Source organism: Corythoichthys intestinalis, chromosome 18 (assembly GCF_030265065.1).
Source record: "Corythoichthys intestinalis isolate RoL2023-P3 chromosome 18, ASM3026506v1, whole genome shotgun sequence".
Classification (NCBI taxonomy): domain Eukaryota; kingdom Metazoa; phylum Chordata; class Actinopteri; order Syngnathiformes; family Syngnathidae; genus Corythoichthys; species Corythoichthys intestinalis.
In genome coordinates, this window is record NC_080412.1 from 27,229,349 (window position 1) to 27,256,472 (window position 27,124).

General features: G+C 41.9%; 1 protein-coding gene across 1 annotated transcript in view; it reads right to left on the reverse strand.

Annotated features, from left to right (window-relative positions):
• Positions 1-213: 213 nt before the first annotated feature.
• Positions 214-27,124, reverse strand: part of ppm1e (protein phosphatase, Mg2+/Mn2+ dependent, 1E) — a 52,288-nt gene continuing 25,377 nt past the window's right edge. Inside the window, exons 2-7 of the mRNA XM_057820839.1 lie at positions 16,290-16,411; positions 9,944-10,143; positions 3,473-3,661; positions 3,248-3,391; positions 3,001-3,094; positions 214-2,924 (exon numbers count right to left, since the gene is read on the reverse strand). Coding sequence (XP_057676822.1) covers positions 2,128-2,924; positions 3,001-3,094; positions 3,248-3,391; positions 3,473-3,661; positions 9,944-10,143; positions 16,290-16,411 — 1,546 coding nt within the window. The 3' untranslated portion in view covers positions 214-2,127. The remainder of the gene's footprint in view (positions 2,925-3,000; positions 3,095-3,247; positions 3,392-3,472; positions 3,662-9,943; positions 10,144-16,289; positions 16,412-27,124) is intronic.

Sequence of the window (27,124 nt, forward strand, 5' to 3'; positions counted from 1 at the left end):
GTTATTTTGGCCTAATGTGGCTCTTTCAACATTTTGGGTTGCCGACCCTTGACTTAGTAGTTTAGATAATACTGATTTGTGCTGAACCTTTGAAAAGGAAAAAAAAAAAAAAAAAAGAAAAATTAAAGCTGGAGTAAGTAAAACAGGAGTATCCAACTCCGGTCCTCGAGAGCCCTTATCCAGCTTGTTTTCCATGTCTCCCTCCTCCAACACACCTGACTCCAATAATAGCTGATCATTTGATTCAGGTGTGTTAAAGGAGGGAGACATGGAAAACAGGCTGGATAGGCCCTCTCAAGGACCAGAGTTGGATACCCCTGAAGTAAATGGAGTTGGCCCACTGCAGTTCTCAGATGCTCATACTGTATGTTATAAAAAAAAATTTTTTTTTAAATCTTTGCTTCCATTGTCCAAGAATGGAAGTAATTAACTACTACTAACAAACACAATGATTTGTTCAAATGTGCATTAGTGAGTTAACACATTTTGGCGCTCTAGCAGATGGCGCAGTTATGAAAAAAATGTCCCCCCCCCAAAAAAACACTTTTTTTTTTTGCAATTTATTAAATCAATTTCTCATTAATGAAACAAATACTGTATGTTGTGTCCAGAGGGTTAACGAGTTGACAGGCAAAGAAAATGTTGATATACCTGAAATATTACCGTATTGCATGGGAAACGGTAGCAAGGACAAAATACTTTGAATGGTACTTTGGACGCATTTACTTTTCAGAGTGGAAATTTCTTATAATTAAAATAATATATTCCATTTGATTTATTGCTCGTACAGTTTCGTTGACTAGTCTTTTTTTTAAAGGAACATTTACGAATCATTTCCAATTTCAAACCAGTCGTTATTGCGAGATGAAAAAGCGCACCACTACTAATAATACTCCGTTTACGAGAAAAGTGACATTGCGCCTTTTTGTGACTCGTCGCAGAAAGGCAAGCAGCTTTTCGCGTCGGTACAAAACCTGCTTGGCAAAATGTGCTTGAAGGCGAATCGGAGAAATCGGCAGATTCATCACAATGACTGAGACGTTATTAGTGGTTTTTAATGTACGTAACAGTGAGACTCCCGAACAGACAGGTGGCGCTGTGGTCCTGCCAAATACAATTTGTCCGCCGTTTACGAAGTCAAAAATGGCTGCTTTTGCGCAGATATTAGATGAAAAAGTGGTCAGTACAACGTCAAAGAAAAGCGAGTGAATGTCCGAGCATAGTGAAAACGCGCGGCCCTTAAAACATTACGACCGCTGAAGGCGGAAAATTGGCTTCGTCAACTTCTTTCAGGGACAAAACTGAACGATCGCTTCGTCGTAGGCTACTAACGCCATCATTTTTGGCCGATCGCCATCGCCGGGTAAACTCATTCCGAAGTTTAAGAACGATTTTTGTCGGGAAAAGTGGCACAAACACGATAACGACTAAACGGTGACGTGTTTGTTTTTGAGGAAAGAAGGCTTTGACAGAAGGCACATGTTCTGTAGCTTTCAAAGAGTCCACTCTGTGTTCGCCAATAACGACGTCAACGGAACGCATATACCCAAACGGCCTTTTGTCCTCTCCCAAAAAAAACCTTAACGTGGGGGCTAAATCCCCTGGGGCGGAGAACGATACCGCATTTAATCAGGTAAGTGACTACTAATCTCCCGTAATCCGCCGTTTAAGTGCTCTTATCTGTAGACGAGCCACGGGTGGATAATGGGTCGGGTCGGCGGCGGTACCAGAGGTCAACGGCGCCGGTGCCCAAAAAAAAAAAAAAAACTTGAAAGCCAACGTGGGCTCGGGCGCCGTTTGTCGGTTCGGTTCGTTTGGCGTCAAAAGAAGCGCAACGAAAACACGACGTCGGTGCCGTCGGGTGAGCCGAACCGTCAGTGTAGTGACTTTGTAGCGTTCGAGATGACGTATACTTTGGAGCAAAGCTTGTGTTTGGTGGGCTTGCTGACATTTACATTTGCTTTTTTTTTTTTTGTTTTTGGACAGACAGGACCAGTCAATTGTCACGTTTACGAACGCAGGAGCCACGACTATCTAAACTATTTGAAAAGAAACCACCCCAAAAAAACGTGTCGGGTCAGAGGAGGTTAAGCAGGAGGGAAGCGGTTCGGTGTTCGGGGTGGGGCGTCAGATGGCGGTGTCGCAGGGCAGTCGGGGCAGGGCCACTCCCGGCCCGCGGAGGGGCGCCGAGCTAAACGGCTCGGCGAATCTGCGGCGGCACCTCGGGCTCGCGAACAAGCGGCTAGGCCCGGGGACCCGGCCGAATGGCGAGGCGGTCCAGGGCCCCGGCAGGTCCGTGAAAGTGCGGCGGTACCTGCGCCTCAATGGGCGTTTATCTAAGAAGGAAGGGACGCGGCCCCCGAGGGCGGGCCCCAGCAGGCTGAGGCTGGTTCTGTCCGTGAAAGAGTCCGTGCGGTCTTCGTAGGCCAGGTCGGCGGGGGCCGAGCACTGCTGCAGGGGCCACCCTCCTCGGCTTTTCCCCCCGTTGTCCGCCGCGCTGCCCGCCTCGCCGCTTCGCTCGGCCCGGGCCGCCTCCTCCTCCTCTTCTTCTTCCTCTTCGGGTTCCTCCTCCGCCTCCGCCGCGGGCTCCTCTTCCGGCTCGACCTCCGCCGGGCCCTCGTCTTCGTCCTCCTCGGTGCTGGTGGGCGCCGGAGGGGTTCGCGGGTCCCGCAGGAACACGGCGATGACGGTGATGTTGTCGCTGGAGCCGGCGTCGCGAGCCGAGGCCACCAGCTTGTGCGCCACCATGGCGGTGTCGCCGGCGTTCTCCTGGAGGTGGTCGCTCACCACGCGCACCGCTTCGTCGGGACTCACCGTGTCCCAGAAGCCGTCGCAGGCCAAGAGCAGGTAGTCCTCCGAGCCGTCCAACGGGAAGGCGGCGTGGTCGGCGTCCCCACAGATGTAGGGCTTGTGCTCCGAATCGCCTGGCGAAAGAAAAATCCACTTCACTCCCACGGAAAACCATCGGATTTGAGGTTTGGTGGTAGAAGGAAACGTTACCTATGGCTCTAGATACGGACAGACTCCCGTTAACTCTCCACGTCCCGAACCAGATAACGCAGCCTCCCAGAGCTTCGATTCTTTGTTTCTCATCCTATTGATATTTGTACAAACAATTATGAGGGACGGGATTGATTGTTACACTTGTTATAACCACCAGAGGGCGAGCTGAAAGTTAGCAAAAAACGAAATCTGCAAAGCTGGGTTGATTCTACATTGTAGCTGAACACAAGAAGCAGAAGCAAACCTCTCTGTCTGGTTTATGCGGTTTCATCAGCTCCACCACTTCTCCCCGGCGGACCAGAATGACTTGGGAGTCCCCCAGCCAGGCCACGTGCAACGTTCGGCCACGGAGGAACGTCACCACGCCCGTCGAACCGCAGCGCAGGTTCTGTCGGCGTAATCGCTTTGGTTACGCTCCAACTCGCGCTAGTTTCAGGCCACAGAAAAACTTGATTTTTCGGACACTTACCTCGCGTGAGGCTTTCTTGACGAAATGCTCGTCGGTGATTTTGAAGGCGCGACGGAGGGCCTCGCCGGGGTCTTGCGATAGGGAGTCCTGACGCGCCAGGTTGACGTGGAGATGGTTGGCCGCGTAAATGGCGGCGTCAACGCCTCCGTGTCCGTCAAACACGGCGAAGAATGCCTGTTCTTCCTGATCCTAATTGGACAAATCATGTTGTCAAGACTCCTGATCCAAGGCTTAAACAACATGAATGAAGGTCTATTTTAATTGGAAGTGACCGGTTTTAGAGTCATTTGTAGGTTTCATGGTAAGGACCTCTGAGTACTGATAAGATTTGCAATACAAGGCTCACAATTCTCGATACACGGGTCAGGAAAGCAATCTATAATACAATATATGGAAAAGGTCATATATTGGGATACTTTCATTTATAAAGGGTGGAAAAAAGGAACCAACCGGTTGCTACCAAAATTTTCCATTAGAATAGTGTCTGTGTCAGCTCACTGGCTTCCATTGGCGGTGCTAAACATCCAATTGATTTTGACTGGATTGGATTTCTAGCGCTGTCAATGGTAGAGCTGGGAATCTTTGGGCACCTAACGATTCGATTACGATTCAGAGGCTCCGATTTGATTATAAAACGATTATTGATGCACCCCCCTCCTTTTTTTTTTTTTTTTTTTTTTAAATGTTTTGTAAATTAGTTCCAAAATTGTTCAAAAATACTCAGGCTAAACCAAACTACTATTTCAGTATCAAGTTAACATATAGCAGTAAACAAATATACAAAAATAACAGTAAATAAAAAAACTCCAGTCCCCATTCTGTATCAGCAGCTTTAAACTACATTCAATTAATTTAATGTTGTGAATCAACCATTAAAGTTGTTAAAAATGCTCCCGTTATTCCATAATTTCCCTTTTGTCTACTTTCGACATGTGAAAGTTTTAAAACTATTTTAAAGATAGATTCAAGTCAATATTTTACCGATTTGGGAGTATTTTAGATAAAAAGTTAATTAGGTTCGCTCGGAAGGTTCGCTACAACAGCCTTGCAGGGAAGTGTACTGCTTTAAGATGGCGGCCGTTTACAAACGCCCGCATCTAGCTTTTTGTAGATGTGCTGCTAACGCTATCGAATCTATAATGCATCTAGTCCTATATAAATGATATCTACCGTAACATTATGTGGATGTACTTTGTAGCAGCTTTTCGGCAGCAGTCAGGTATGTTGTTGTGGTTTTTTTTATCTCGTAGCATGAGTTGAGCTAGAGCCGTGAGTTGAGCATTGGCATTACCCGAGGGGCCGGGTAATGAGAAGCATGATGTTTAGCTACTCTCGCTCCGTTCCTCATTGCGTCCCGAAGACCGCGCGGCGCGCTGAGTGTGTTGGACTTTCGCTTTACTTGGCATATTTCAATAATCGGAATTTGGATGTTTGTGAATAGTTCTCGAATCTTCCACGGCTGAATCGCGAATAATCTAAGAATCGGAAATTTTGCACACCTCTAGTCAATGGCATGGAAACCAGAGCATTCATAGCTAGTCTTTTGTGGGCATTTAAAAGTCATTTCCTGTTGATGTTAGGGAATTTACATGTTACTTCCTATAGATTGTGAGAGACTTCCTATTCATTTGGGGACATTGTTGAGTAAGGGTGTAACGGTACATCTATTCGTACTGAACCGTTTCGGTACTTGGTGCTCGGTTCGGAACGGAGGCGTACCGAAGGAGTTTCTGACCTAACGTAACCCTTACTTTTCGAGGCTGTGAGTCGATCGGGTTACAGTTTTTTTGTGTAGATTATATTTACTCAGTCTTCTCTACTATAATGAGGACCAACACAGTAGGACAGTAAGAAACGTCAACGGCGCGACAACGTGGCCGCCGTGAGAACGCAGTGAAACGCGGCCGTTAAAGTCAATCAGCCAATGCACACCAGTCGCAGTGCGGCCGCGTGTTAGACGCGTCCCAGAAGCGGCTCAACGTGATTCACGCGAAAAGAACGGCAGAGTTTATTATTTGACGCGAGATGCGGCCCTCCTGCGTCAATACTACTAGTTAGCAGACCGGAAGTCACTCGTGTAAAAATACGGTGGATCCGGTCGATTTTCAAACTAATATGCAATCGTAACCCACTTTTTGAGTCCATCATATCTCTTGAGTGGTAGATCGGGGCACAGTTGACTTGTCTTTGTTAATTTACAGTTGTCTTCTCTGCTATAATAATAACCAACACGGCCCCGTGTTCAATACAAAACCCTCCTACCACAACAAAACAAGTAGGAACTAATAGTCACATAGGAACTATAGTTATACAACATAAAATATACATTATACAGTGGGGCAAATAAGTATTTATTCAACCACTAATTGTGCAAGTTCTCCCACTTCAAAATATTAGAGAAGCCTGTAATTGTCAACACGGTTAAACCTCAACCATGAGAAACAGAATGTGGAAAAAAAAAAAAATCAAATTGTTTGATTTTTAAATAATTTATTTGCAAATCATGGTGGAAAATAGGTATTTGGTCAAGACCAAAAGTTAATCTCAATACGTTGTTATGTACCCTATGTTGGCAATAACGGAGGCCAAACGTTTTCTCTAACTCTTCACAAGCCTTTCACACACTGTTGCTGGTATTTTGGCCCATTCCTCCATGCAGATCTCCTCTAGAGCAGTGATGTTTTGGGGCTGTCGTTGGGCAACACGGACTTTCAACTCCCTCCGTAGATTTTCTATGGGGTTGAGACCTGGAGACTGGCTAGGCCACTCCAGGACCTTGAAATGCTTCTTACGAAGCCACTCCTTTGTTGCCCTGGCTGTGTGTTTGGGATCACTGTCATGCTGAAAGACCCAGCCACGCCTCATCTTCAATGCCCTTGCTGATGGAAGGAGATTTTCACTCAAAATCTCTCGATACATGGCCCCATTCATTCTTTCCTTTACACAGATCAGTCGTCCTGGTCCCTTTGCAGAAAAACAGCCCCAAAGCATGATGTTTCCACCCCCATGCTTCACAGTGGGTATGGTGCAATTCAGTATTCCTTTTCCTCCAAACAAGAGAACCTGTGTTTCTACCAAAAAGTTCTATTTTGGTTTCATCTAACCATAACACATTCTCCCAGTCCTCTTCTGGATCATCCAAATGCTCTCTAGCGAACCGCAGACGGGCGTGGACATGTACTTTCTTCAGCAGGGGGACACGTCTGGCAGTGCAGGATTTGAGTCCCTGGCGGCGCATTGTGTTACTGATAGTAGCCTTTGTTACTGTGGTCCCAGCTCTCTGTAGGTCATTCACTAGGTCCCCCCGTGTGGTTCTGGGATTTTTGCTCCCCGTTCTTGTTATCATTTTGACGCCACAGGGTGAGGAGGGAGTTGAAAGTCCGTGTTGCCCAACGACAGCCCCAAAACATCACAGCTCTAGAGGAGATCTGCATGAAGGAATGGGCCAAAACACCAGCAACAGTGTGTGAAAAGCTTGTGAAGAGTTACAGAAAACGTTTGGCCTCCGTTATTGCCAACAAAGGGTACATAACAAAGTATTGAGATGAACTTTTGGTATAGACCAAATACTTATTTTCCACCATGATTTGCAAATAAATTCTTTAAAAAGATTAAACAATGTGATTTTCTGTTTTTTTTCCCCACATTCTGTCTCTCATGGTTGAGGTTTACCCGTGTTGACAATTACAGGCCTCTCTAATATTTCCAAGTGGGAGAACTTGCACAATTAGTGGTTGACTAAATACTTATTTGCCCCACTGTAAATGAATACTACATCACATTTGTAAAATACAAACACATAATAAAATAAATAGTAGCAAACTTAAATCAAATAAATTGAAATAAGCTAAAACACCTGTAATTAAATAATAAGAATAATACACAGATCCTGCTTACACAATTAAATTTATGAATTTCTGTGTGGTGCTTTAACTTGAGAAAATCCACCAAGAAAGCTTTTGAAAACCGTTCAGAAGAAAAAAAAATCATTGACGCATTTCATTTGTAAAATATGTTAAAATCTTTGTCATTGGGATTGCTTTTCTCTTTAGCACAGGACTTCTTTTTTCTTCTTTCCTTCAGAAAGAAAGCTGACCAATATGCGGGGTCTGAAAGGCAAATTGTTGTTGGATTATCTTTAAATACCCGCTACTTTTTGAGCAGAGTTCTAGCTTTGTATAGGCTACTGTTCCTATTGTTGAAAGCACAAAAGTGTGTAATAAACAACTAGCACATTTATATTTTGCATTTTTTCTTATTGTACCGAAAATGAACCGAACCGTGACCTCAAAACCGTGGTACGTACCGAACCGAGATTTTTGTGTACCGTTACACCCCTATTGTTGAGTCATTCCTTTTCAGTCACCCAAAATAAACAAAGTGACCTATAAAATGCCCAAAAATCAATAGGAAGTCACCCTGCTACTCGTGATTAACTGATTCCAAATTCTTGTAGCAACCTGTTGGTTCCTTTATTAAACAGTGACACTTTTTTCAAACGATATATCAATTCCAGGCAGGAGAATATCGATAACCTACCTAAGATACAAAATATCTCGATACATCGAAATAGTGTAACACCCAAAACGGCTATTAAACTTTTTAACCAGCAGTTTTATGAAGTCAATTTCGCATGATGAGAAGCAATAAAAACTCACTCCTGAAACCAGATCCACTCAGGAACAGAAATTTGATGGACATGTCAGTCATTGGTCAGCCCACAAAAGGTCTTGAGACATAGAAACGCTCCTCGGTGGCAAGGCCCCATTGATGGATGAGATCTGCCCAGTAGGCTCTGGATGTTGTAGGGCTGTCGTGGCTGACACGTCTCTACAACATTGCGTGGACATTGGGGACAGCACCTCTGGATTGGCAGACTGGGCTGATGGCGGTCCCCCGGGAGCGTGTGTTCCAATTATAGAGGGATCACACTCCTCAGCCTCCCCGGTAAAGTCTATTCAGGGGTGCTGGAGACGAGCGTCCATCGGGAAGTCGAATCTCGGATTCAGGAGGAGCAATTCGGTTATTGTCCCGGCCGTGGAACAGTGGACTAGCCCTAAACCCTAGGCAAGGTTTAGTGGATGTTTTGTGGATTTGGAGAAGGCGTTCGACTGTGTCCCTCGGGGAGTCCTGTGAGGGTGGTACCGAGACCCTTGGTAAGGGGTGTTCGGTCCCTAAACAACTGGTGTCAGAGTCGAATTTTAGTTTCCAGTAAGGGTTGGACTCCGGCAAGGTTTCCCTTTGTCACCGATTCTGCTCATCATTTTACGGACAGAATTTCTAGGCGCAGCAGAAGCGTTGAGATGGTCCGATTTGGTGGCCTAAGCATTGCATCTCTGCTTTTTGCAGATGATTTGGTGCTGTTGGCTTCATCAAGCCATGATCTCCAACTCACTGGAGTGGTTCGCAACCAAGTGTGAAGCGGTTGAGGTGAAGATCAGCACCTCCAAATTCGAGACCACGGTCCTCAGTCAGAAAAGGTTTGCGTGCCCTCTCTGGATCAGGGCTGAGAACTTGCCCCAAGTGGAGGAGTTTAAGTATCTTGGGGTCTTGTTCACAAGTGAGGGCAGGAGGGAGCAGGATTTCGACAGGCGGATTGGTGCAGCATATGCAGTGATGCGGACTCTGCTGTCAGCACTGGTCCGTAGTGGTGAATAAGTAGCTGAACAAAAAGGCGAAGCGCTTGATTTACCAGTCGATCTACGTTCCTACCCTCACCTATGGTCACAAGCTGTGTGTCATGACCAAAAGAACAAGATCCCGGATACAAGCGGCCAAAATGAGTTTCCTCCGCAGGGTCTCCGGGCTCTCCCTTAGAGATGGGGTGTGGAGCTCAATCATCCAGGAGGGACTCAGGGTTGAGCCGCTACTCCTCCGCGTTGAGAGGAGCCAGCTGAGGTGGATCGGGCATCTGATTCGGATGCCTCCTGGACGCCGCCCTGGAGAGGTGTTCCGGGCATGTCCCACAGGCAGGAGGCCCCGGGGACGACCCAGGACACGCTAGAGAAACTGTCTCTTGGCTGGCCTGGGAACACCTTGGGATCCCGCCGGATGAGCTGGTTGAAGTGGCTGGGGAGAGCGAAGTCTGGGCTTCCCTGCTAAGGCTGCACCCCCAACAACCCGATCCCGGATTAAGCGGTAGATGATTGATTGATGGACATAGAAACGACACATGAAGACTGCCATTTTTTTGTTTTGTTTTGTTTTGTTTGTTTTTAAAGTGGCTAACAAATGCTAAAAGCTTTGTCCAAATGCTACAAAATTTGAATTTTACATTCAGAGGTATTCCTTTACTGGCATAAATAACCTCAGTTACATAGTTGGAAGATCTGAAAACTTGAGTCATCATTTGCTAAACCTTCCCCAATTCCGAGACATTAAACCTCGACAAAAAAAAAAAAAAAAAAAAAAAAAGCTTTTAAGGCAAGCGGCCAAATGGTTGCACTTTAGAAAATGCGTTCTCGCAGCTACCTGAATGTTGAAGAGCGTGTTGAAGTCAGGGATAATGACGTGTCTGTCCTCCATCTTGCGCCTCATGTTCTTGATGGCGTGGATGGAGGTCTCGTAGTAGGGCTGCGGGCGGCGCCGGTAGGGCAGCTCCTTGGTCCACGCACCGCACGTCTCGAAAAGCCGCTTGAAGATGAGTCGCGCCAACTTCACCGCCTCGATCTCTGCCACGCATTAAAGAATCATAAAGAACAGTTCTGTTCTGTTTGATTTGAGTCTTTTGACAACAATTATCTTCTGCAGTCAGAGGCGTCGTGTCCCATTAGGCAAACCAGGCAATTGCCTAAGGCACCCAGCCAGCAGGGGCCCCCAGAGGGCCAACAGATTAAGCACACGCAGTTTTACTGCACTTCCGCAGCAACAAGTGTAGGGAGTGTTTCAATGCCATGGAATCACTAATGATTCTGTTATCAATCCCAATTAGCACTAGCCATGTCACGAAGATTGTACATGTTTAAGAAATTCCAATCAGCTATTAATACCACGTGATTGTTAAAAGACTCAACAAGTACTCTCTCGAAAGTCCTTGCCAGGTTGTTCTATGTTGATTTTCACAGGTCACCTCATTATTCATGCGACTACTTAAAGAAATGGTTGTTTTTCAAAAAAAGTCTATTAATGGGTCTATCGTATTCCTCGTCGAATACTCTATAAGAAAAATATAACATACTGTATATGCATCTAGAATAACCCTAAACAATTTTATTAGCAAATTTAATACTCATTTCGGTCGGTAGTCCACCAATCAGTGGTTTTTACGGAATAATTTGAATTTGGTGGGTCGTAGGGCCAATCTGACTACTGATTTCACACAAAGGTATATACCTCCGCATCCGATGGTGATATTTTTGTGTTGTTACTCTTTGTTCTATTGCTCCAAGTCCAACTTTTGGGTAACATTGAATTCGATAGTGTTGTCATAATACCGTTACATTAAAAATGTTTAATGTAAAAATAAACATTTTTCCACAAAAAGAAAATCAACATCTTTAACAATATCCAACATTTTTGAACAACTGCAGTTTTATTTTTACCAAAATTTCAACATTTTTTTAATAAAACATTTCTGAAAAAAATGTTTTTGACCAAAAAAAAAAAATCACTATCTTGATCCAAAAATACTACATTTTCAACAACAACAACAAAATCCAACATTATATCTCGTGCCATCAATGGAAGTCAATAAGTTAACAAGGAAAATGCAAAAATATCCTCCATTACTATCAAGAGTACTGCAAAATCGAATTCAACCCATGGCAAAAATTGTATGATGACCTGTGGTTGAGCAAAAACAAATGGATAAGTGAGTTTCGATTGTTTTTCGATCAAATATCGTACCCGCATCAAACTGCTAACAAGTGGTCACATTTTGAGACTAAGATAAAGAGCCAGTGTAAGTATTTTTTTCATCTACTCGCACATGCGCGACCAGTAACATTACTACTTGGCGGTAATGCAACGAGCTGGTTTGCCAAGGGAAAATACAACAGAAAAAAACAAGGCGGAGGTGGACGATGTGTGTGGTGTTCGCCGCTCAACCAGCAGCTGGTCGGCCCCTCCCGACTCGATGCCGAGCGAACTGGAGTGTTTAAAAATTCATAGGGAAAAATTAAACCATGAAAGGAAACCGCGTGGCACCCCAAGCCACACATGTGCACTACCGCTTTCACTTTTGTGATTTTTTTGGACTGTCAAATTGTTGCCACTCCCAGGAGAACGAGACTCACGAAACAGGCGCCTGAGGAGGCCCAGCCAGTCTCGGCCACTGTTACGCACACGTCCCCCTAGTCGTCTCCGGTTGTGGTTTCCCACTTTCAGGAAATATACGAGGGACCACACCATGTTTCTATTTGTTATTTTCCAAATGGTGAGTGCGCAACTGCGCAACGATTGTAACATCCCAAGTAACGATGTTAGACTTTGTCGTTTTCTCAAGATTTATTTCAATCGCAACTCGGCGAATGCTTGTAAAAGCAGAGCATGACCACGCTCTCCCTCCCGTGGGATGCATTCAAATTAAGGCTGTCAAACGATTAAAATTTTTAATCGAGTTAATTACAGCTTAAAAATTAATTAATCGTAATTAATCGCAATTAATCGCAATTCAAACCATCTATAAAATATGCCATAGTTTTCTGTAAATTATATATATATTCTGTAAAATAAATTGTTGGAATGGAAAGATAAGACACAAGATGGATATATACATTCAACATACGGTATATAAGGACTGTATTTGTTTATTATAACAATAAATCAACAAGATGGCATTACCATTATTAACATTCTGTTAAAGCGATCCATGGATAGAAAGACTTGTAGTTCTTAAAAGATAAATGTTAGTACAAGTTATAGAAATTTTATATTAAAACCCCTCTTAATGTTTTCGCTTTAATAAAATTTGTAAAATTTTCAATCAAAAGATAAACTAGTAGCCCGCCATTGTTGATGTCAATAATTACTTACACAATGCTCATGGGTGCTGAAGCCTATAAAATCAGTCGCACCCAAGCGACAGCAGAGGGCGGCAAAACTCCATAAAACACAATTAACAAGTGGGCATTTCACTCTACTGTGACCCTAACCCTGTCTGAGCGGGACATGTGCGTTAATTGCGTCAAATATTTTAACGTGATTAATCAAACATATTAATTACCGCCCGTTAACGCGATAATTTTGACAGCCCTAATTCAAATGCAATCAGAAATGAAACGGTGTTCACAAAACAAACTCCAACAAGCTGTCAACAGAACATAGAATATACAGTATATTTTATATACAGTATATACACATACATGTGGCGGAAAACACTCAGGTGACTTGAGGTTCCGCTTTGAGACCCCCAATTTGGCCAAATTTCAAAATTGTCCTGTAATAGGCATGTGTGATACATTATTGTAAAGCTTAAAATCTCAATTTTCTGGGGGAAGAAATTTTTTGAACAGCAGGGCATTTAAAAAAAAAAAAAATTTTTAATTAAAGAGCAAAACCCTAACTGAAGGTGAGAGGACGCGAGAGCATAATTCAAGACGCCGTGATTTTAACGAGAAATTATCGCGTACTTACCTCTTTTCGATCCAAAAACTCCAAATAGCGTGTATCACCGAGTGTCAAGACACAGCTTTGAATGGCCACAGACGGATTTTGGGGGGATTTTATGGGTGAAACACGGTAATACAACAAGGGTCGCGATGTAGAAATCGAAGGCATCAAGGAGTGGCCGAAATTTTCATTTTCATATATTTACCCTTTTAAACGTTTTTTTTCTCTCCAGTTTTCTTTGTTTGGATCGATTATTTATAATCTAAAATATTGGGGAAAATGCGACAGTAACGAAAAAAATACAATTAAGCAATAGTTATGAGGTAGCTATCCGTGATTTTTTTTTACAGACGCAAATTTTTTTTCATTGTGACGTAATTTGTTTAAAAGTTTAAAATATGCGAGTGAATAAATTTTTTTTGTCATTTTTTCAAAACCAAATATTAGAGATCAATTAATGATTCTAGCTAAAAATGACAGACATTTTGAATAATAAATACGATTACTTACCTTCTTTTTATGGCTAGGTTGAAACAAAAGTGGTTGCGCGACGTGTGTAATTGGGGGTTTCCAAGGTAAAACGGACAAATTAAAAATATTTTGGGGACTTAATGCGCCATGAATCTGCTATGGCAGCATATAGGCATACAGTGCCTTGCAAAAGTATTCGGCCCCCTTGAATCTTGCAACCTTTCGCCACATTTCAGGCTTCAAACATAAAGATATGAAATTTAATTTTTTTGTCAAGAATCAACAACAAGTGGGACACAATCATGAAGTGGAACAACATTTATTGGATAATTTAAACTTTTTTAACAAATAAAAAACTGAAAAGTGGGGCGTGCAATATTATTCGACCCCTTTACTTTCAGTACAGCAAACTCACTCCAGAAGTTCAGTGAGGATCTCTGAATGATCCAATGTTGTCCTAAATGACCGATGATGATAAACAGAATCCACCTGTGTGTAATCAAGTCTCCGTATAAATGCACCTGCTCTGTGATAGTCTCAGGGTTCTGTTTAAAGTGCAGAGAGCATTATGAAAACCAAGGAACACACCAGGCAGGTCCGAGATACTGTTGTGGAGAAGTTTAAAGCCGGATTTGGATACAAAAAGATTTCCCAAGCTTTAAACATCTCAAGGAGCACTGTGCAAGCCATCATATTGAAATGGAAGGAGCATCAGACCACTGCAAATCTACCAAGACCCGGCCATCCTTCCAAACTTTCTTCTCAAACAAGGAGAAAACTGATCAGAGATGCAGCCAAGAGGCCCATGAGCACTCTGGATGAACTGCAGAGATCTACAGCTGAGGTGGGAGAATCTGTCCATAGGACAACAATCAGTCGTACACTGCACAAATCTGGCCTTTATGGAAGAGTGGCAAGAAGAAAGCCATTTCTCAAAGATATCCATAAAAAGTCTCGTTTAAAGTTTGCCACAAGCCACCTGGGAGACACACCAAACATGTGGAAGAAGGTGCTCTGGTCAGATGAAACCAAAATTGAACTTTTTGGCCACAATGCAAAACGATATGTTTGGCGTAAAAGCAACACAGCTCATCACCCTGAACACACCATCCCCACTCTCAAACATGGTGGTGGCAGCATCATGGTTTGGGCCTGCTTTTCTTTGGCAGGGACAGGGAAGATGGTTGAAATTGACGGGAAGATTGATGCAGCCAAATACAGGAACATTCTGGAAGAAAACCTGTTGGTATCTGTACAAGACCTGAGACTGGGACGGAGATTTATCTTCCAACAGGACAATGATCCAAAACATAAAGCCAAATCTACAATGGAATGGTTCAAAAATAAACGTATCCAGGTGATAGAATGGCCAAGTCAAAGTCCAGACCTGAATCCAATCGAGAATCTGTGGAAAGAGCTGAAGACTGCTGTTCACAAACACTCTCCATCCAACCTCACTGAGCTCGAGCTGTTTTGCAAGGAAGAATGGGCAAGAATGTCAGTCTCTCGATGTGCAAAACTGATAGAAACATACCCCAAGCGACTTGCAACTGTAATTGGAGCAAAAGGTGGCGCTACAAAGTATTAACGCAAGGGGGCCGAATAATATTGCACGCCCCACTTTTCAGTTTTTTATTTGTTAAAAAAGTTTAAATTATCCAATAAATTTTGTTCCACTTCACGATTGTGTCCCACTTGTTGTTGATTCTTGACAAAAAATTAAAATTTTATATCTTTATGTTTGAAGCCTGAAATGTGGCGAAAGGTTGCAAGGTTCAAGGGGGCCGAATACTTTTGCAAGGCACTGTATTGTTCTATCAAACACAACAGTTCTTTTGGCTTAAAATACAGCAGTTTATTTTTAAAATGGGTGCAAGTGCAGAAACTGCTTTTTCAGCCTTGTCTGTATTTTCCGCCATATATACGTATAATATACCGTACTATGTTTTTTTTTTTTGTCACGAATGGGACACTCCACATCCATGTTACAGCTGGATTTCCCTAAAGAAAATTTCTATATTAACCTAATTTCTAAGCAGTGTACTGGTTGATGGCAAAACTGATAGAGAATAAAATATGGATTCATAAGTTTGTAGTCGATTTACAGTGTGCGCCCCTAAATCTTCTGCTTGCGCCCCAAAAATTTTAAGTTAGGGGCCACTGTGCTCCAAGTAAAAATTGTTAGTCTGGAACCCTGCGGATGCAGCACTTCAGCATCGATATTTTTCTATGCTTTTGACAACCCTAAAGCATTGACACAATATTTTTTCCTGTCTTTTAAGCTTCCCTGTATTTTTTAGCATTTCAGATTTGAAAAATTCTTTATTTATTATTATTATTTTTTTTAGTTAACTCCAAAATGATAGAAAACAGCAGGAAGATTTGCTCAAAAGTACGCGTCACACTTCCTTGGCAGAGGAGCCAATTTAGCAAAGCCCTCGTTTCCATTGCGAGTGACACACTTGTGAAAGTCAAAGCCCCGGTGGGAGGTGTTTCACTTTTACAGTGAGGGAGAAGTTTCAAGTTAACAAGAAGCTTGGTAGAAAGGCGGCCTACTAATAATGCTCAGAGCAGAGGAAACGGTCAGAGGGCAGAGGGAGAGGTGTAGCCAAACAGGTCAACTTTTGACTTCTCTGGCAAGTTTGTCAAATCGCTCATTTAACTCATTTCAACAGACTTTGGGACTAAAATAGTTGACGCAAAGATGCACAAAAGCCAAAATTGCTCCTCTGGTGTACCTCAAGGCTCAATCTTAGAGCCATTTTTGTTCTGTTAGATTGACAAAGATTGGACTCACGCGGTAAGGGCCCGACTCCGTCTTCGGCACTCTTGATGAGGTGGTGAATGGTGAGGTCGCTCTGCAGGATGCTGTCAGACGTGGCCCTTGCCAAGGCCGCAGCCAGCGAGCACGGGCAGTTACTGTGGAGTTAGGAACATGCCGTTAACATCTTTACAAGGATTCATGTTGTGAGCGCAACACTTTGAAGGCAAGGCTTTTGAATATTCTGTGGTGTTTTACATTTCTATTAGTTTTTCGACCTATAGTGTTTATATTTAATTGTTTTTTTGAGTCAAAAATACATTATTGTATATTAAAAATACATAAATTATATTGAAAATCTTACAAATTATACAAATGATACACACTAAAAAATAATAATAATAATAATTCTAAATAAAAATGATATTTTAAAAAACACTGCCAGATGACAATATGACAAAATTCTGTCTTAGTCACTACATCAATTCTCATGTACAAAACTGTAGCATTCATTTTTCTGGGGAGGGAAGTCACGATTCAGGGGGGGAAAAAATAACAGTATGGCGGTGGTCTCTCCCAGCATCCTTTTCATTCATAACCCCCCCCAACTCGACGGAGGGGGCGGCTGCTGATGCGAGAAGCTCCTATTGGCCCGGGCAGTCCCCGGCAGGGACCGAAGCAGGCCACCAATGAGAGCACCCGCATCACACTCAAGTCATGCGGCGCGTAGGAGGATTAAAAGAAGCGGCTTAAACTCGCCGCACAAGCAGCACTATGTGAGACTAACCAGTGAATGATCATAATTCATTGCATTTTTCCAAATGGATTGGACGTCTATCCCCGTCAATGGCACCCACAAGCATACCAACCGTTTCCAGACTGACAAAACTAACTCCCGTGATGCTTTTCACTGCATTCAGGAGGCTGCCAGTCCGTGCTCGCCGATGACTCATACATGCGGCGGTCATGCTTTTTTTTTTTTTTTGGGCTCGATTTTACCCTGCAACTGAGCATCAAGGTTGTTGCCACGGTAACAGAGCCAACAGACAGACCGTCAACTACGACGTTCTCCTTTCTCGCGATGCCGCCGACATATCAATCAAAATGTGACTTGGGGAGAGCAGAACCAAATAAAAAAAAAAAAAAAACAGTCATTTGCGTGTATGCGGCAGACGCAGGCTTGAGAGGACATGCGATTCTCAAGAGGCGGTATTACATAATTCACTTTTACAACAGCGACTCCCCGAAGAAGGATGTCGGAGGACAGGGATGAATTCATTGGTTCGCAGACGCACGCAAGCCGGGTGCTGCTTTGGCAGCTCGCCGTCAGATGCTAACAGTGAGGGACATAACATTAGGGATGCCCACGCATATGAAATAGGAACCACTACAAGAGATATTCCATTTCAGTCCAGTAACTATTTACTCTAACAATGAGGTAATTGAGTTAATAACTCAAAAACCTTTTGGGACAAGTACTTTGTAACTGCAACCGAGTACTTTTGTAAAGTAAGATTAACAACACTGCGTGTAAATAAAGTGTAGATGCAGTGAAGAAAATAAGTATTTCCTCGTAAGTTCCATGTCCACTGTGAGAGAATCTAAAAAGAAAAATCCAGAAATCACAATGTATGATTTTTTTTAACAATTTATTTGTGTGATACAGCTGAAAATATTTGAACAACTGAGAAAACAATTTGGTACAGTAGCCTTTGTTTGCAATTACAGAGGTCAAACGTTTCCTGTAGTTTTTCACCAGGTTTGAACACACTGCAGGAGGGATCTTGACCGAACCATCAGTCAGGTTTCTGGGCTGTCGCTGAGAAACACTGAGTTTGAGATCCTTCCAAAGGTTTTCTATTGGGTTTAGGTCTGGGGACCTTGTTATGCTTCTTACAGAGCCAGAAAACCACCCCTAAAGCATGATGCTACCAAACCCATGCTTCACAGTAGGGATGGTGTTCTTGAGATAGTACTCATCATTCTTCTTCCTCCAAACATGGTTAGTGGAATTATGACCAAAAAGTTCTGTTTTACTCTCATCTGACCACAAAACTCTCTCTCATGACTCCTCTGCATCATGCAAATGGTTATAGGCAAACTAAATACAGGCCTTGATATCTGCTGGTTTAAGTAGGGGAATCTTCTGTACCATGCATGATTTCAAACCATGAAATCTTAGTTTATTACCAACAGTAACCTTGGAAAGAGAGATCCCAGCTCTTTTCAGGTCATTGAGCAACTCCTGACATGTAGTTCTGGGCTGATTCCTAACCTTTCTTAGGATTATTGAGACCCCACGAGATGATATCTTACATGGGGCTTCACTCCGATTGAGATTGACCATCCTGTTGAGCTTCCTCCATTTTCTAATGATTGCTCCAACAGTGGACCTTTCTCCACCAAGCTGCTTGGCAATAGCTCCGTAGCCCTTTCCAGCCTTGTGGAGGTGAAAAATTTTGTCTCTAGTGTCTTTGGACAGCTCTTTGGTCTTGACCATGTTACAAGTTTGAGTCTTACTGATTGTATGGGGTGAACAGGTGTCAGGGTCAGAATTCTAGCTAATAGACAGGTGTTCAAATTCTTATGTGCGGCTGTATCATACAAATAAAATCGTTAAAAAAAATTTTTTTTTTTTTTTAGATAATCCATAGACTTCATAATATATTGATGGGATATGGGGCGCGAGGCCAATTATTAGGGGGCTATCTCCGTCAAAACTGACCAAGTGGAAACACAGACAAAGAGCTTTTTACGTTGAAAAGTATTATGAATAAATGCTTGAATCCCTGAATTCTTTATAGATATGGACGTAAAACAGTCTCGTTTCTTGGTTAAAATAAAAAAAAAGGGTCAGTTAGCATTTATTTTACATAAATATGTCAAATGTGTTGCTAGTCTTTAAGCAACTGTGGCGCCGCCTTATCACCACAAAGAGCTTTTTACGTTGAATTTTTTTGTAAATAAATGCTTAAATCCTTGAATTCTTTATAGATATCAACGTAAAACAGTCTTGATTCTTGGTTAAAAGCAAAAAAAGTTAGCATTTATTTTACGTAAATATCGCAAATTATGCCGTAGCGGTTAATTTCTCCCATTGATTTTTTTTCACAATGTTTCAAAATGTATGGTACGAAAAAGATAATAATTACCTTGAATCTTCGAACAAATCAGTCCTGAGACAATCCTTCCTGTTTGTATGCAGTACAGCTTTCGTACTTTTTCTACCTAAATCCGGCGTTGGATCGCTGCATGTGTTTGAGAATAAAACTGCGACCGACTTCGACCGAATGAAGCGGCGTGTGGGACGGCCCCCTACTTAAAGGCGTGGCGCAGTGTCTGGGGAATGTGTCCCGTCAATATCTTTATGAAGTCTATGGATTAGCTCTCTCACAGGGGGCATGCACTTACGTGATAAATTTTAGACCCTCCATGATTTCTGATTGGGAGAACTTGGAAAATAGCAGGGTGTTCAAATACTTATTTTCTTGACTGTAAATATGTTTTTTGAACTGTTTTATATATACACTTTTTTTTTAATCCACGATGCACTCAAAGTTGAGCCATGAAGTAGAGAGGAATCACTGTATATAAAATATTCATGAGAATTTTTTTTTTTTTTTTTTACATTTAATACTTGAAACTTTTTTTTTAACTATTCAGCTTTTTGGTGATAAATTAAATTGAGTTTTAAGCCTGTCCAGAGATGTATTTTTAGTAACTTGAGTGAGGGTGGCAGGAACCCTGCCACACAAAAAAACTACAAATGTGCCGACTGCTTTACTGCATTCGTCACTTCCCCCATTTCTCATTCATTATAAAGACGGAAGTCGATGCGTACGGTTTCGCGCAAATTCTGCAAAGAGGGCAGAGCAACAGGAGACAATAAGTTTTGTCTGAGGAGGGGAAAAAAAGGGAGGCTACCAGGATATACAGGATAAACATTGGTCCAGCTTTCACTCGATGGCGTGTGTGTGATAGCATGATCGTTTATAAAAAGGTGTCATTGTTTAAAAGAACGTTGGTTCATTCGAAAACAGTCACTCTTTCCGATTTTCAGGGCATTTACAGGTGACCTTCTGTTGAGTTTGAGTCACTTCCTATTCATTGCCAGGTCACTTTCTGTTCTGTAACCCAAAATCAACAGGAAGTGACCCATAAAATTCCCCAGAATTAACAGGAAGTGACTGAAAATCAACAGGTATTGACCTGAAATGGCCCAAAATGACATCGTTGCCTGGCATCTGTTGCCACTGATGGCCATAGAAGTAGGAGGGGCCTGTTTGAAGTGGGAGGGGTTCATTTGCTCCCACCCTCCCAGTCCAAATGGATTGGACGTTTAGTAGAGTTAAACTGAGGACAGCTTGTTTTTTTTACTGTTTATTAGTTATTTTGTAGAATGATGCCCTGACCAATGTATCGATAATGGTCATATTGCCATACCGTGAGATCATCGTTATTGTGAGCTTTGTATCGCATATGTATCATTATGTGAGGTACAAAGAGGTTCCCACACCTATTAGTAAATATAAGAAGTCAGTCTTATTGTTGTGATGCTGTTTAATGTCATGTGCAGGTCAGGCGTGTTCACCAAAAGCCCCACCCCACCAGTACGCTCTCTCAGCAGTTCTATTTTTAGGTGCACCTCTGGATGTTTGCTGCTGATGTAACACGTGCATGCGGTGCTGAAACCACGACGGCTCTCACGCAGTTCTGTCCGCTTTCATCGCAAACGTACAATACGTTGCGCTGAAATCGCTAGGCCGACCGCCACTTTTGATGTTCATATTTCAGTGCCATTGACGGCGCTAGACGTCCAATCCATTTTGACTGGGAGGGGCGAATGAACGAACGTTCATTCGCCCCTCCCAGTCTAAATGGACTGGACGTCTACCTCCGTCAATGGCAGCTAATGAGTTAAGCTACATCTAGAGAAGGGGGGGAAAAAAATCAATTTATTTGAGTGCGTGGAAGCAGAGGCACAAAAGTGACTCATTTATCATTGATGCTACCTTGTGCATCAATGATAAATGAACAAAAACATTGCAAAGGTTTTCTCTTAAAACAATTTGTCATTCAAATTTTATGGTAAACAGAAAAATATTACTTTAAGACTTTTCATTCAACAAAATACATAAGCTTTTCTTGTCACTGTGTACCTCTACAAAGTAAACGATGCAGCACTTACTGTACATATACAAGCATCCTGGGAAAGATTCCTCTGGCTAACTAAGGGGTCCCTGGGCCTAAAAAGTTGAAGAAGCCCCACTCCACACAAGTGGAAGCATCTTATGTAATCCTCGCGGCACTCGGGGAGAGAAGTCGGCTCAGAATAGCTCCCATCTAACCTCACTCGCGTGGCTTAAATGTCGGGTTTTCAGTCCTCCGCACAACGTATTATTTGGCCTTTTCTTTGCTGCTTGACGGCCATTAACGCCGCAAATATGTTCAGCTTGAAGGTACAATTACTCGGTTACTGTTCTCAAGTTGTTGTTTTTTTATGTTAGGTATCTGTTCTTTACTTGAGAATATGTTGAAGTAGGACTGTTCAGTATAGGCCAAGTGGCATAGACTACACCATCAGTTGACAAGACAGCTCCTACAGACATTGCGCCGAAGGGGGCCGACCCAGGCAGAATGTTGAGTTGGCTTTGACTGTGATCACCTCAAACACACGCTGCATTCTAAATCCGGATTTAGGTGGAAACAGGACGAAGGTTTTACTGCATACAAGTAGGCAGGAGTGTCTCGAGAGTGATTTGGTTGAGGATTCAATGGATAAAATTAGTGTAACTTTGGCTTGAAATATTTACGTAAAATGAACGATAACTGCCCGTTTTTTGTTATTAACCAAGAATCTAGACTGTTTTACATTCATATCCTTAGGAATAGCGCAATTTAAGCATTCATTTACAAGAATTTTCAACTTAAAAATCTCTATTTCGTGACGGCCGCATGTTGGATTACAAAATAGCGTAACTCTGTCTTGAAATATTTACATAAAATGAACAATAACTGTCCGGTTTTTTGCCTTTAACCAAGAAATCTAGACTGTTTTACATTCATAACTCTAGAAATTGTGCAATTTAAGCATTTATTTACATGAATTTTCAACTTAAAAAGCTCTTTGTTTCGTGACAGCCGCCATGTTGGATTACACAATACCATAACTTTTGCTTGAAATATTTATGTAAAACAAACGATACCTGCCTGTTTTTTGCTTTTAACCAAGAGTCTAGACTGTTTTACGTTGATATCTTTAGAAATTGAGCGATTTAAGCATTTATTTACAAGAATTTTCAACTTAAAAAGCTGTTTGTTTTGTGACTGCTGCCATGTTGGATTACACAATACCTTAACTCTGGCTTGAAATATTTACATAAAATGAACGATACCTGCCCGTTTTTTTTTTTTTTTTTTTGCTTTTAACCAAGAATCTAGACTGTTTTACATTCATATCTTTAGAAATTGTGCAGTTTAAGCATGTATTTACAAGAATTTTCAACTTAAAAAGCTCTGTTTCGTGAAGGCCGCCATGTTGGATTGAAATATTTACGTAAAATAAACGTTAACTGCCCGTGCTTTTATGTTAAACAAGATTCTAGACTGTTTTACGTTCATATCTTTTGAAATTGCGCGATTTAAGCATTTATTTACAAGAATTTTCAACTTAAAAAGCTGTTTGTTTCGTGACTGCTGCCATGTTGGATTACACAATACCGTAACTCTGGCTTGAAATATTTACGTAAAATGAACAATAACTTCCCGTTTTTTTTTTGCTTTTAACCAAGAATCTAGACTGTTTTACATTCATATCTTTAGAAATTGCGCAATTTAAGCATTTATTTACAAGAAATTGAAAATATTTGAATTTTAAGATTTTTAAAACAGGACCCCTACGGATTAGCTCCGAGCCCAGTGTCCCGTCAGTTGATAGTGAAGTCTATGCCAGTGGTCTATGGGGAACCTCTCGCGAGCCATATCTGTTTCTTTTGACGAGTGCATCTGACTTTTCGCCAACCGGCCGGCTCGTTTGACATGAACGAGCTATGATGAGCTGGTGTAGATGATACAACAATTGGGTCAGGAAATCATTCTAGGATATTTCATTATTCAAGTAATCAACAGGAAAAATAAGTTATTTTCATCGTTCTGCTGTGAGTTTATCACTAGTAAACATCCAATCCGATTGAACTGGTAGGGTGGCATTCGTTCAGTCGCTACCATCCCTCCCACTTCAAACGAATTGGAGGTCTATGGCCGTCAGTGGCAGCCAGTGCCAGCCAATGAGTTCATTTTGGGGCATCTCACGTGCATTTACAGGTCATTTCCATTTAATTTTGGGTTACTGAGAAAGAAGTGACTCAAGATTGTCCCTCAAGGATGTCCCGAAATGCATACAAAGTTACTCAAAATCAACAGAAAATAACCTGTAAATGTTCTGGTTTCAGTGCTATTGACAGCGGTAGACGTCCAATCCAGTCAAAATGAATTGGATGTCTAGCACCGCCAATCAATGGCAACCAGTGAGCTAACGTATTCTTATGGAAGATTTTGGTAGCAACCTGTTGGTCCCTTTTTTTTTTTTGGAACAGTGACACCTTTTTGAAACGATATATCAATAACCTTTTGGGCTAAAAAGTATCAAGATAGATCACCTTTTTGATATATTGTCACACCCCTAGTAAATTCCGGATGAAATTCACAGTATCTCAGCTGTTGAGCAATCTCAAAAGTACATTTCAAGAATGCATTCATTCAGGAGGACGCCATTTAAATGACGTAATTTTAAAAAATAAATAAATAAAAAAATACAAGTAGTCTCTGGGTTACGACGTACTCGACTTAGGAGATTTGAGTCTCGTTACTGTATCTCACATTGTATCTTATTTCTTACTTTACTTTATTAATATGACGTGTTTTGTCCTCACTAAACGCGAAGTATTTCAGCTTAACAGACAGCAAACATGGCGATTATGTTTTTTAAGCTTTTGATTCCCTTCATTTTTGACAATTTGTAAAGCTGTAACACACATACGTATGTGCACTTATGTTCTAAATTACACACATTTTAACATTAAAACACTTGACACAAAACAGTTCATGTTTAAATGTCCATCTAGTCTAATTTACAGTGGCCGAGAGGTGTCAGGCAAAATGCAAAGTCCAAATACTTTGCGAATAGAAAAAAGCACGAACCCAAATTGCAAACGCTTTGCAAATAGAAAAAAGCACGAATGCAAACTGCCACAACACGATCCCCAATTCCTAGAGCGCGATTGCAAATTGGCAAAAGCACAAACCCCAATTGCCACAACACGACAGCAAATGGCTCGCAGCACGAATGCAAACTGCCACAACACGATCCCCAATTCCTAAACCGCAATTGCAAATAGGCAAAAGCACGAATCCCAACTGCCACAACACGACAGCAAATAGCTCATAGCACAACAGCAAACGGCTCACAGCACAGCGGCAAAATCACGCAACACAACGGCAAGAGGATGACCTGGAAGTTTAAAAATTTTTTTTTAAAAAGGACGACACTTTATACACTTTAAATGTGCTTTGTGACCATCTATACAGACCTCCATGAAGTTGCCCCCCCCCCCCCCATCAGACGCAAATTTATATAAAAATGATGTCAATCGTTTGTGCTGCAATGGTTTTGTTGATAGTTTTATGATATTAATTTCGAGTGGTGACGTCACTCGTAGCTTTTCCTCAGTTTAGCTCCCGCGGCTCACGAAGCGTACCAACTCTCTCAATATCAGGGGGGGTGTCCTAAAAACTAGCTAGCACGAACGTAGGACAAATGAATGACAACACTTCGGAACCATTTTGCTGTAAATGAGGGGCTTAGAGGGATGTCAGCACTCGAAATTAGTATCTCAAGCCCCCAATTTACTGCAAAATGGACCCGAATTTGTGTTATGATCGTGCTAGTTATTATGCCACCCCTCTGATATTGAGAGCGTTGGTACGCTCCATTAGCCGCGGGGGAGCTAAACTGAGGAAAAGCTAGCTTCAGAACCGTTGCAGCACAAACGATTAACATCATTTTTATATAAATTTGCGGGGTGGCGGCAACTTCATGGAGGTCCGTATAGATGGTCACAAAGCACATTTAAAGTGTATAAAGTGTTGTCCTTTTTTTTTTTTTTTTTTTTTTTAACTTCCGGGTCATCCTCTTGCCATTGTGTTGCGTGATTTTGCTGCTGTGCTGTGAGCCGTTTGCTGTTGTGCTACGAGCTATTTGCTGTCGTGTTGTGGCAGTTGGGATTCGTGCTTTTGCCAATTTGCAATCGCGGTTTAGGAATTGGGGATCGTGTTGTGGCAGTTTGCATTCGTGCTGCGAGCCATTTGCTGTCGTGTTGTGGCAATTGGGGTTCGTGCTTTTGCCAATTTGCAATCGCGCTTTAAGAATTTGGGATCGTGTTGTGGCAGTTTGCATTTGTGCTTTTTTCTTTTGCAAAGCGTTTGCAATTTGGGTTCGTGCTTTTTTCTATTTGCAAAGTGTTTGGACTTTGCATTTCGCCTGACACCTCTCGGCCACCATACTAATCAATATGTAAATTTAGGAGATAAAGTTAGCCTCATTTGCCTAACAAATGTCCGCCAGCTTAAATGCTAAGAATGCTAACGTTTACAATTTTCATAGCATTGTAGCTGTGAACTTAATTACAAATGCAGATACAAACATATTAGCTGAAACAACCTATAGCCTTATGTGGGCCAAACCAGAGCGCAGCTATCCTTTATCTGTGTCAGACAAGTCCCAACGAGACCCACCGTTTGGACTTTTGGATAGTTTTTGGGAGATTTAGGGGTATTTAAAGGGTTAATTCTGATTAATGCGAAAATTCGGGTTACGTTCGTAATCAGCGGAGTACCTGTGCAACTAATAAAATATTTTTGTTCCATCACTCTTGGTTTTATTAGATTGTTCAAAAGTTTCCGTTTTTTTTGGGGGGGGGGGGGGGTCACCCTGAATAATGAAAAAACACTTAAAAGATCTTTTTCTCTCCCCCTATTTGTACTGTCTGCCCCTAAATGCAAAATAAAATTTTTAAAAAATCACAAAAGAGCTCTTTCTCATGATTCAAATTAATTCAAGAAATCGTCCGAGCCTACGTTAAAGAATACAGCTGGATGTAGAAGACAAGTTGCAGCTGCTTTGTATTCATCTCACCTGCCCGCCACAAAAAAGCGTGACTCATCATTTGAATTACGACCGTAAAAGTGCGTCGTGCCGACTGCTGAAGGACGGGAAAAAGGACGTGTTCTCCTTTTTTCTGTCTTTCAGCACTTCGGCAGTCCTTCACACTTTTTTTTAAGGTCACCGTGTTGCCAAAAATGGGGTCTACTCTCCAGAGTTGGAATTAATGAGGGTGCCTCCTTTAGAAACACAAAATAGGAGGCACTGCATGAAAAATCTGGCGACTCTAGATCCCGCACTAAAACAACCAAATTTGGATTTTCCTGAATATACTAGAACACACAAAAAAATGAAGTTGATGCTGGATTAACATGATATAGATGTATAGAAACCAGACATATAAAACTAAAGATAAAAAGATAGTAATATCCTATTTGTTTGATCAATCTTTTACTGTAATATTCATGTAATACACTACAACAACTTGCATGTTTCCGTCACACGCTTTTACAAGTCTGGACAGGACCATTGTAAATTCCTCTTAAATGATGCAACAGTCAAATACTAGCAGCAGAGAAGCCTTCACATGATGTCTTGCAAAATATCATTTTGCAAAAAGGAATCTAAAGTATTTTTCAATCCAGTTTTTATTTTTACAGCGAATTCAATAAAATTTCAAAGATGCATAAGGATGGCGCCAAAGATCTGTCTC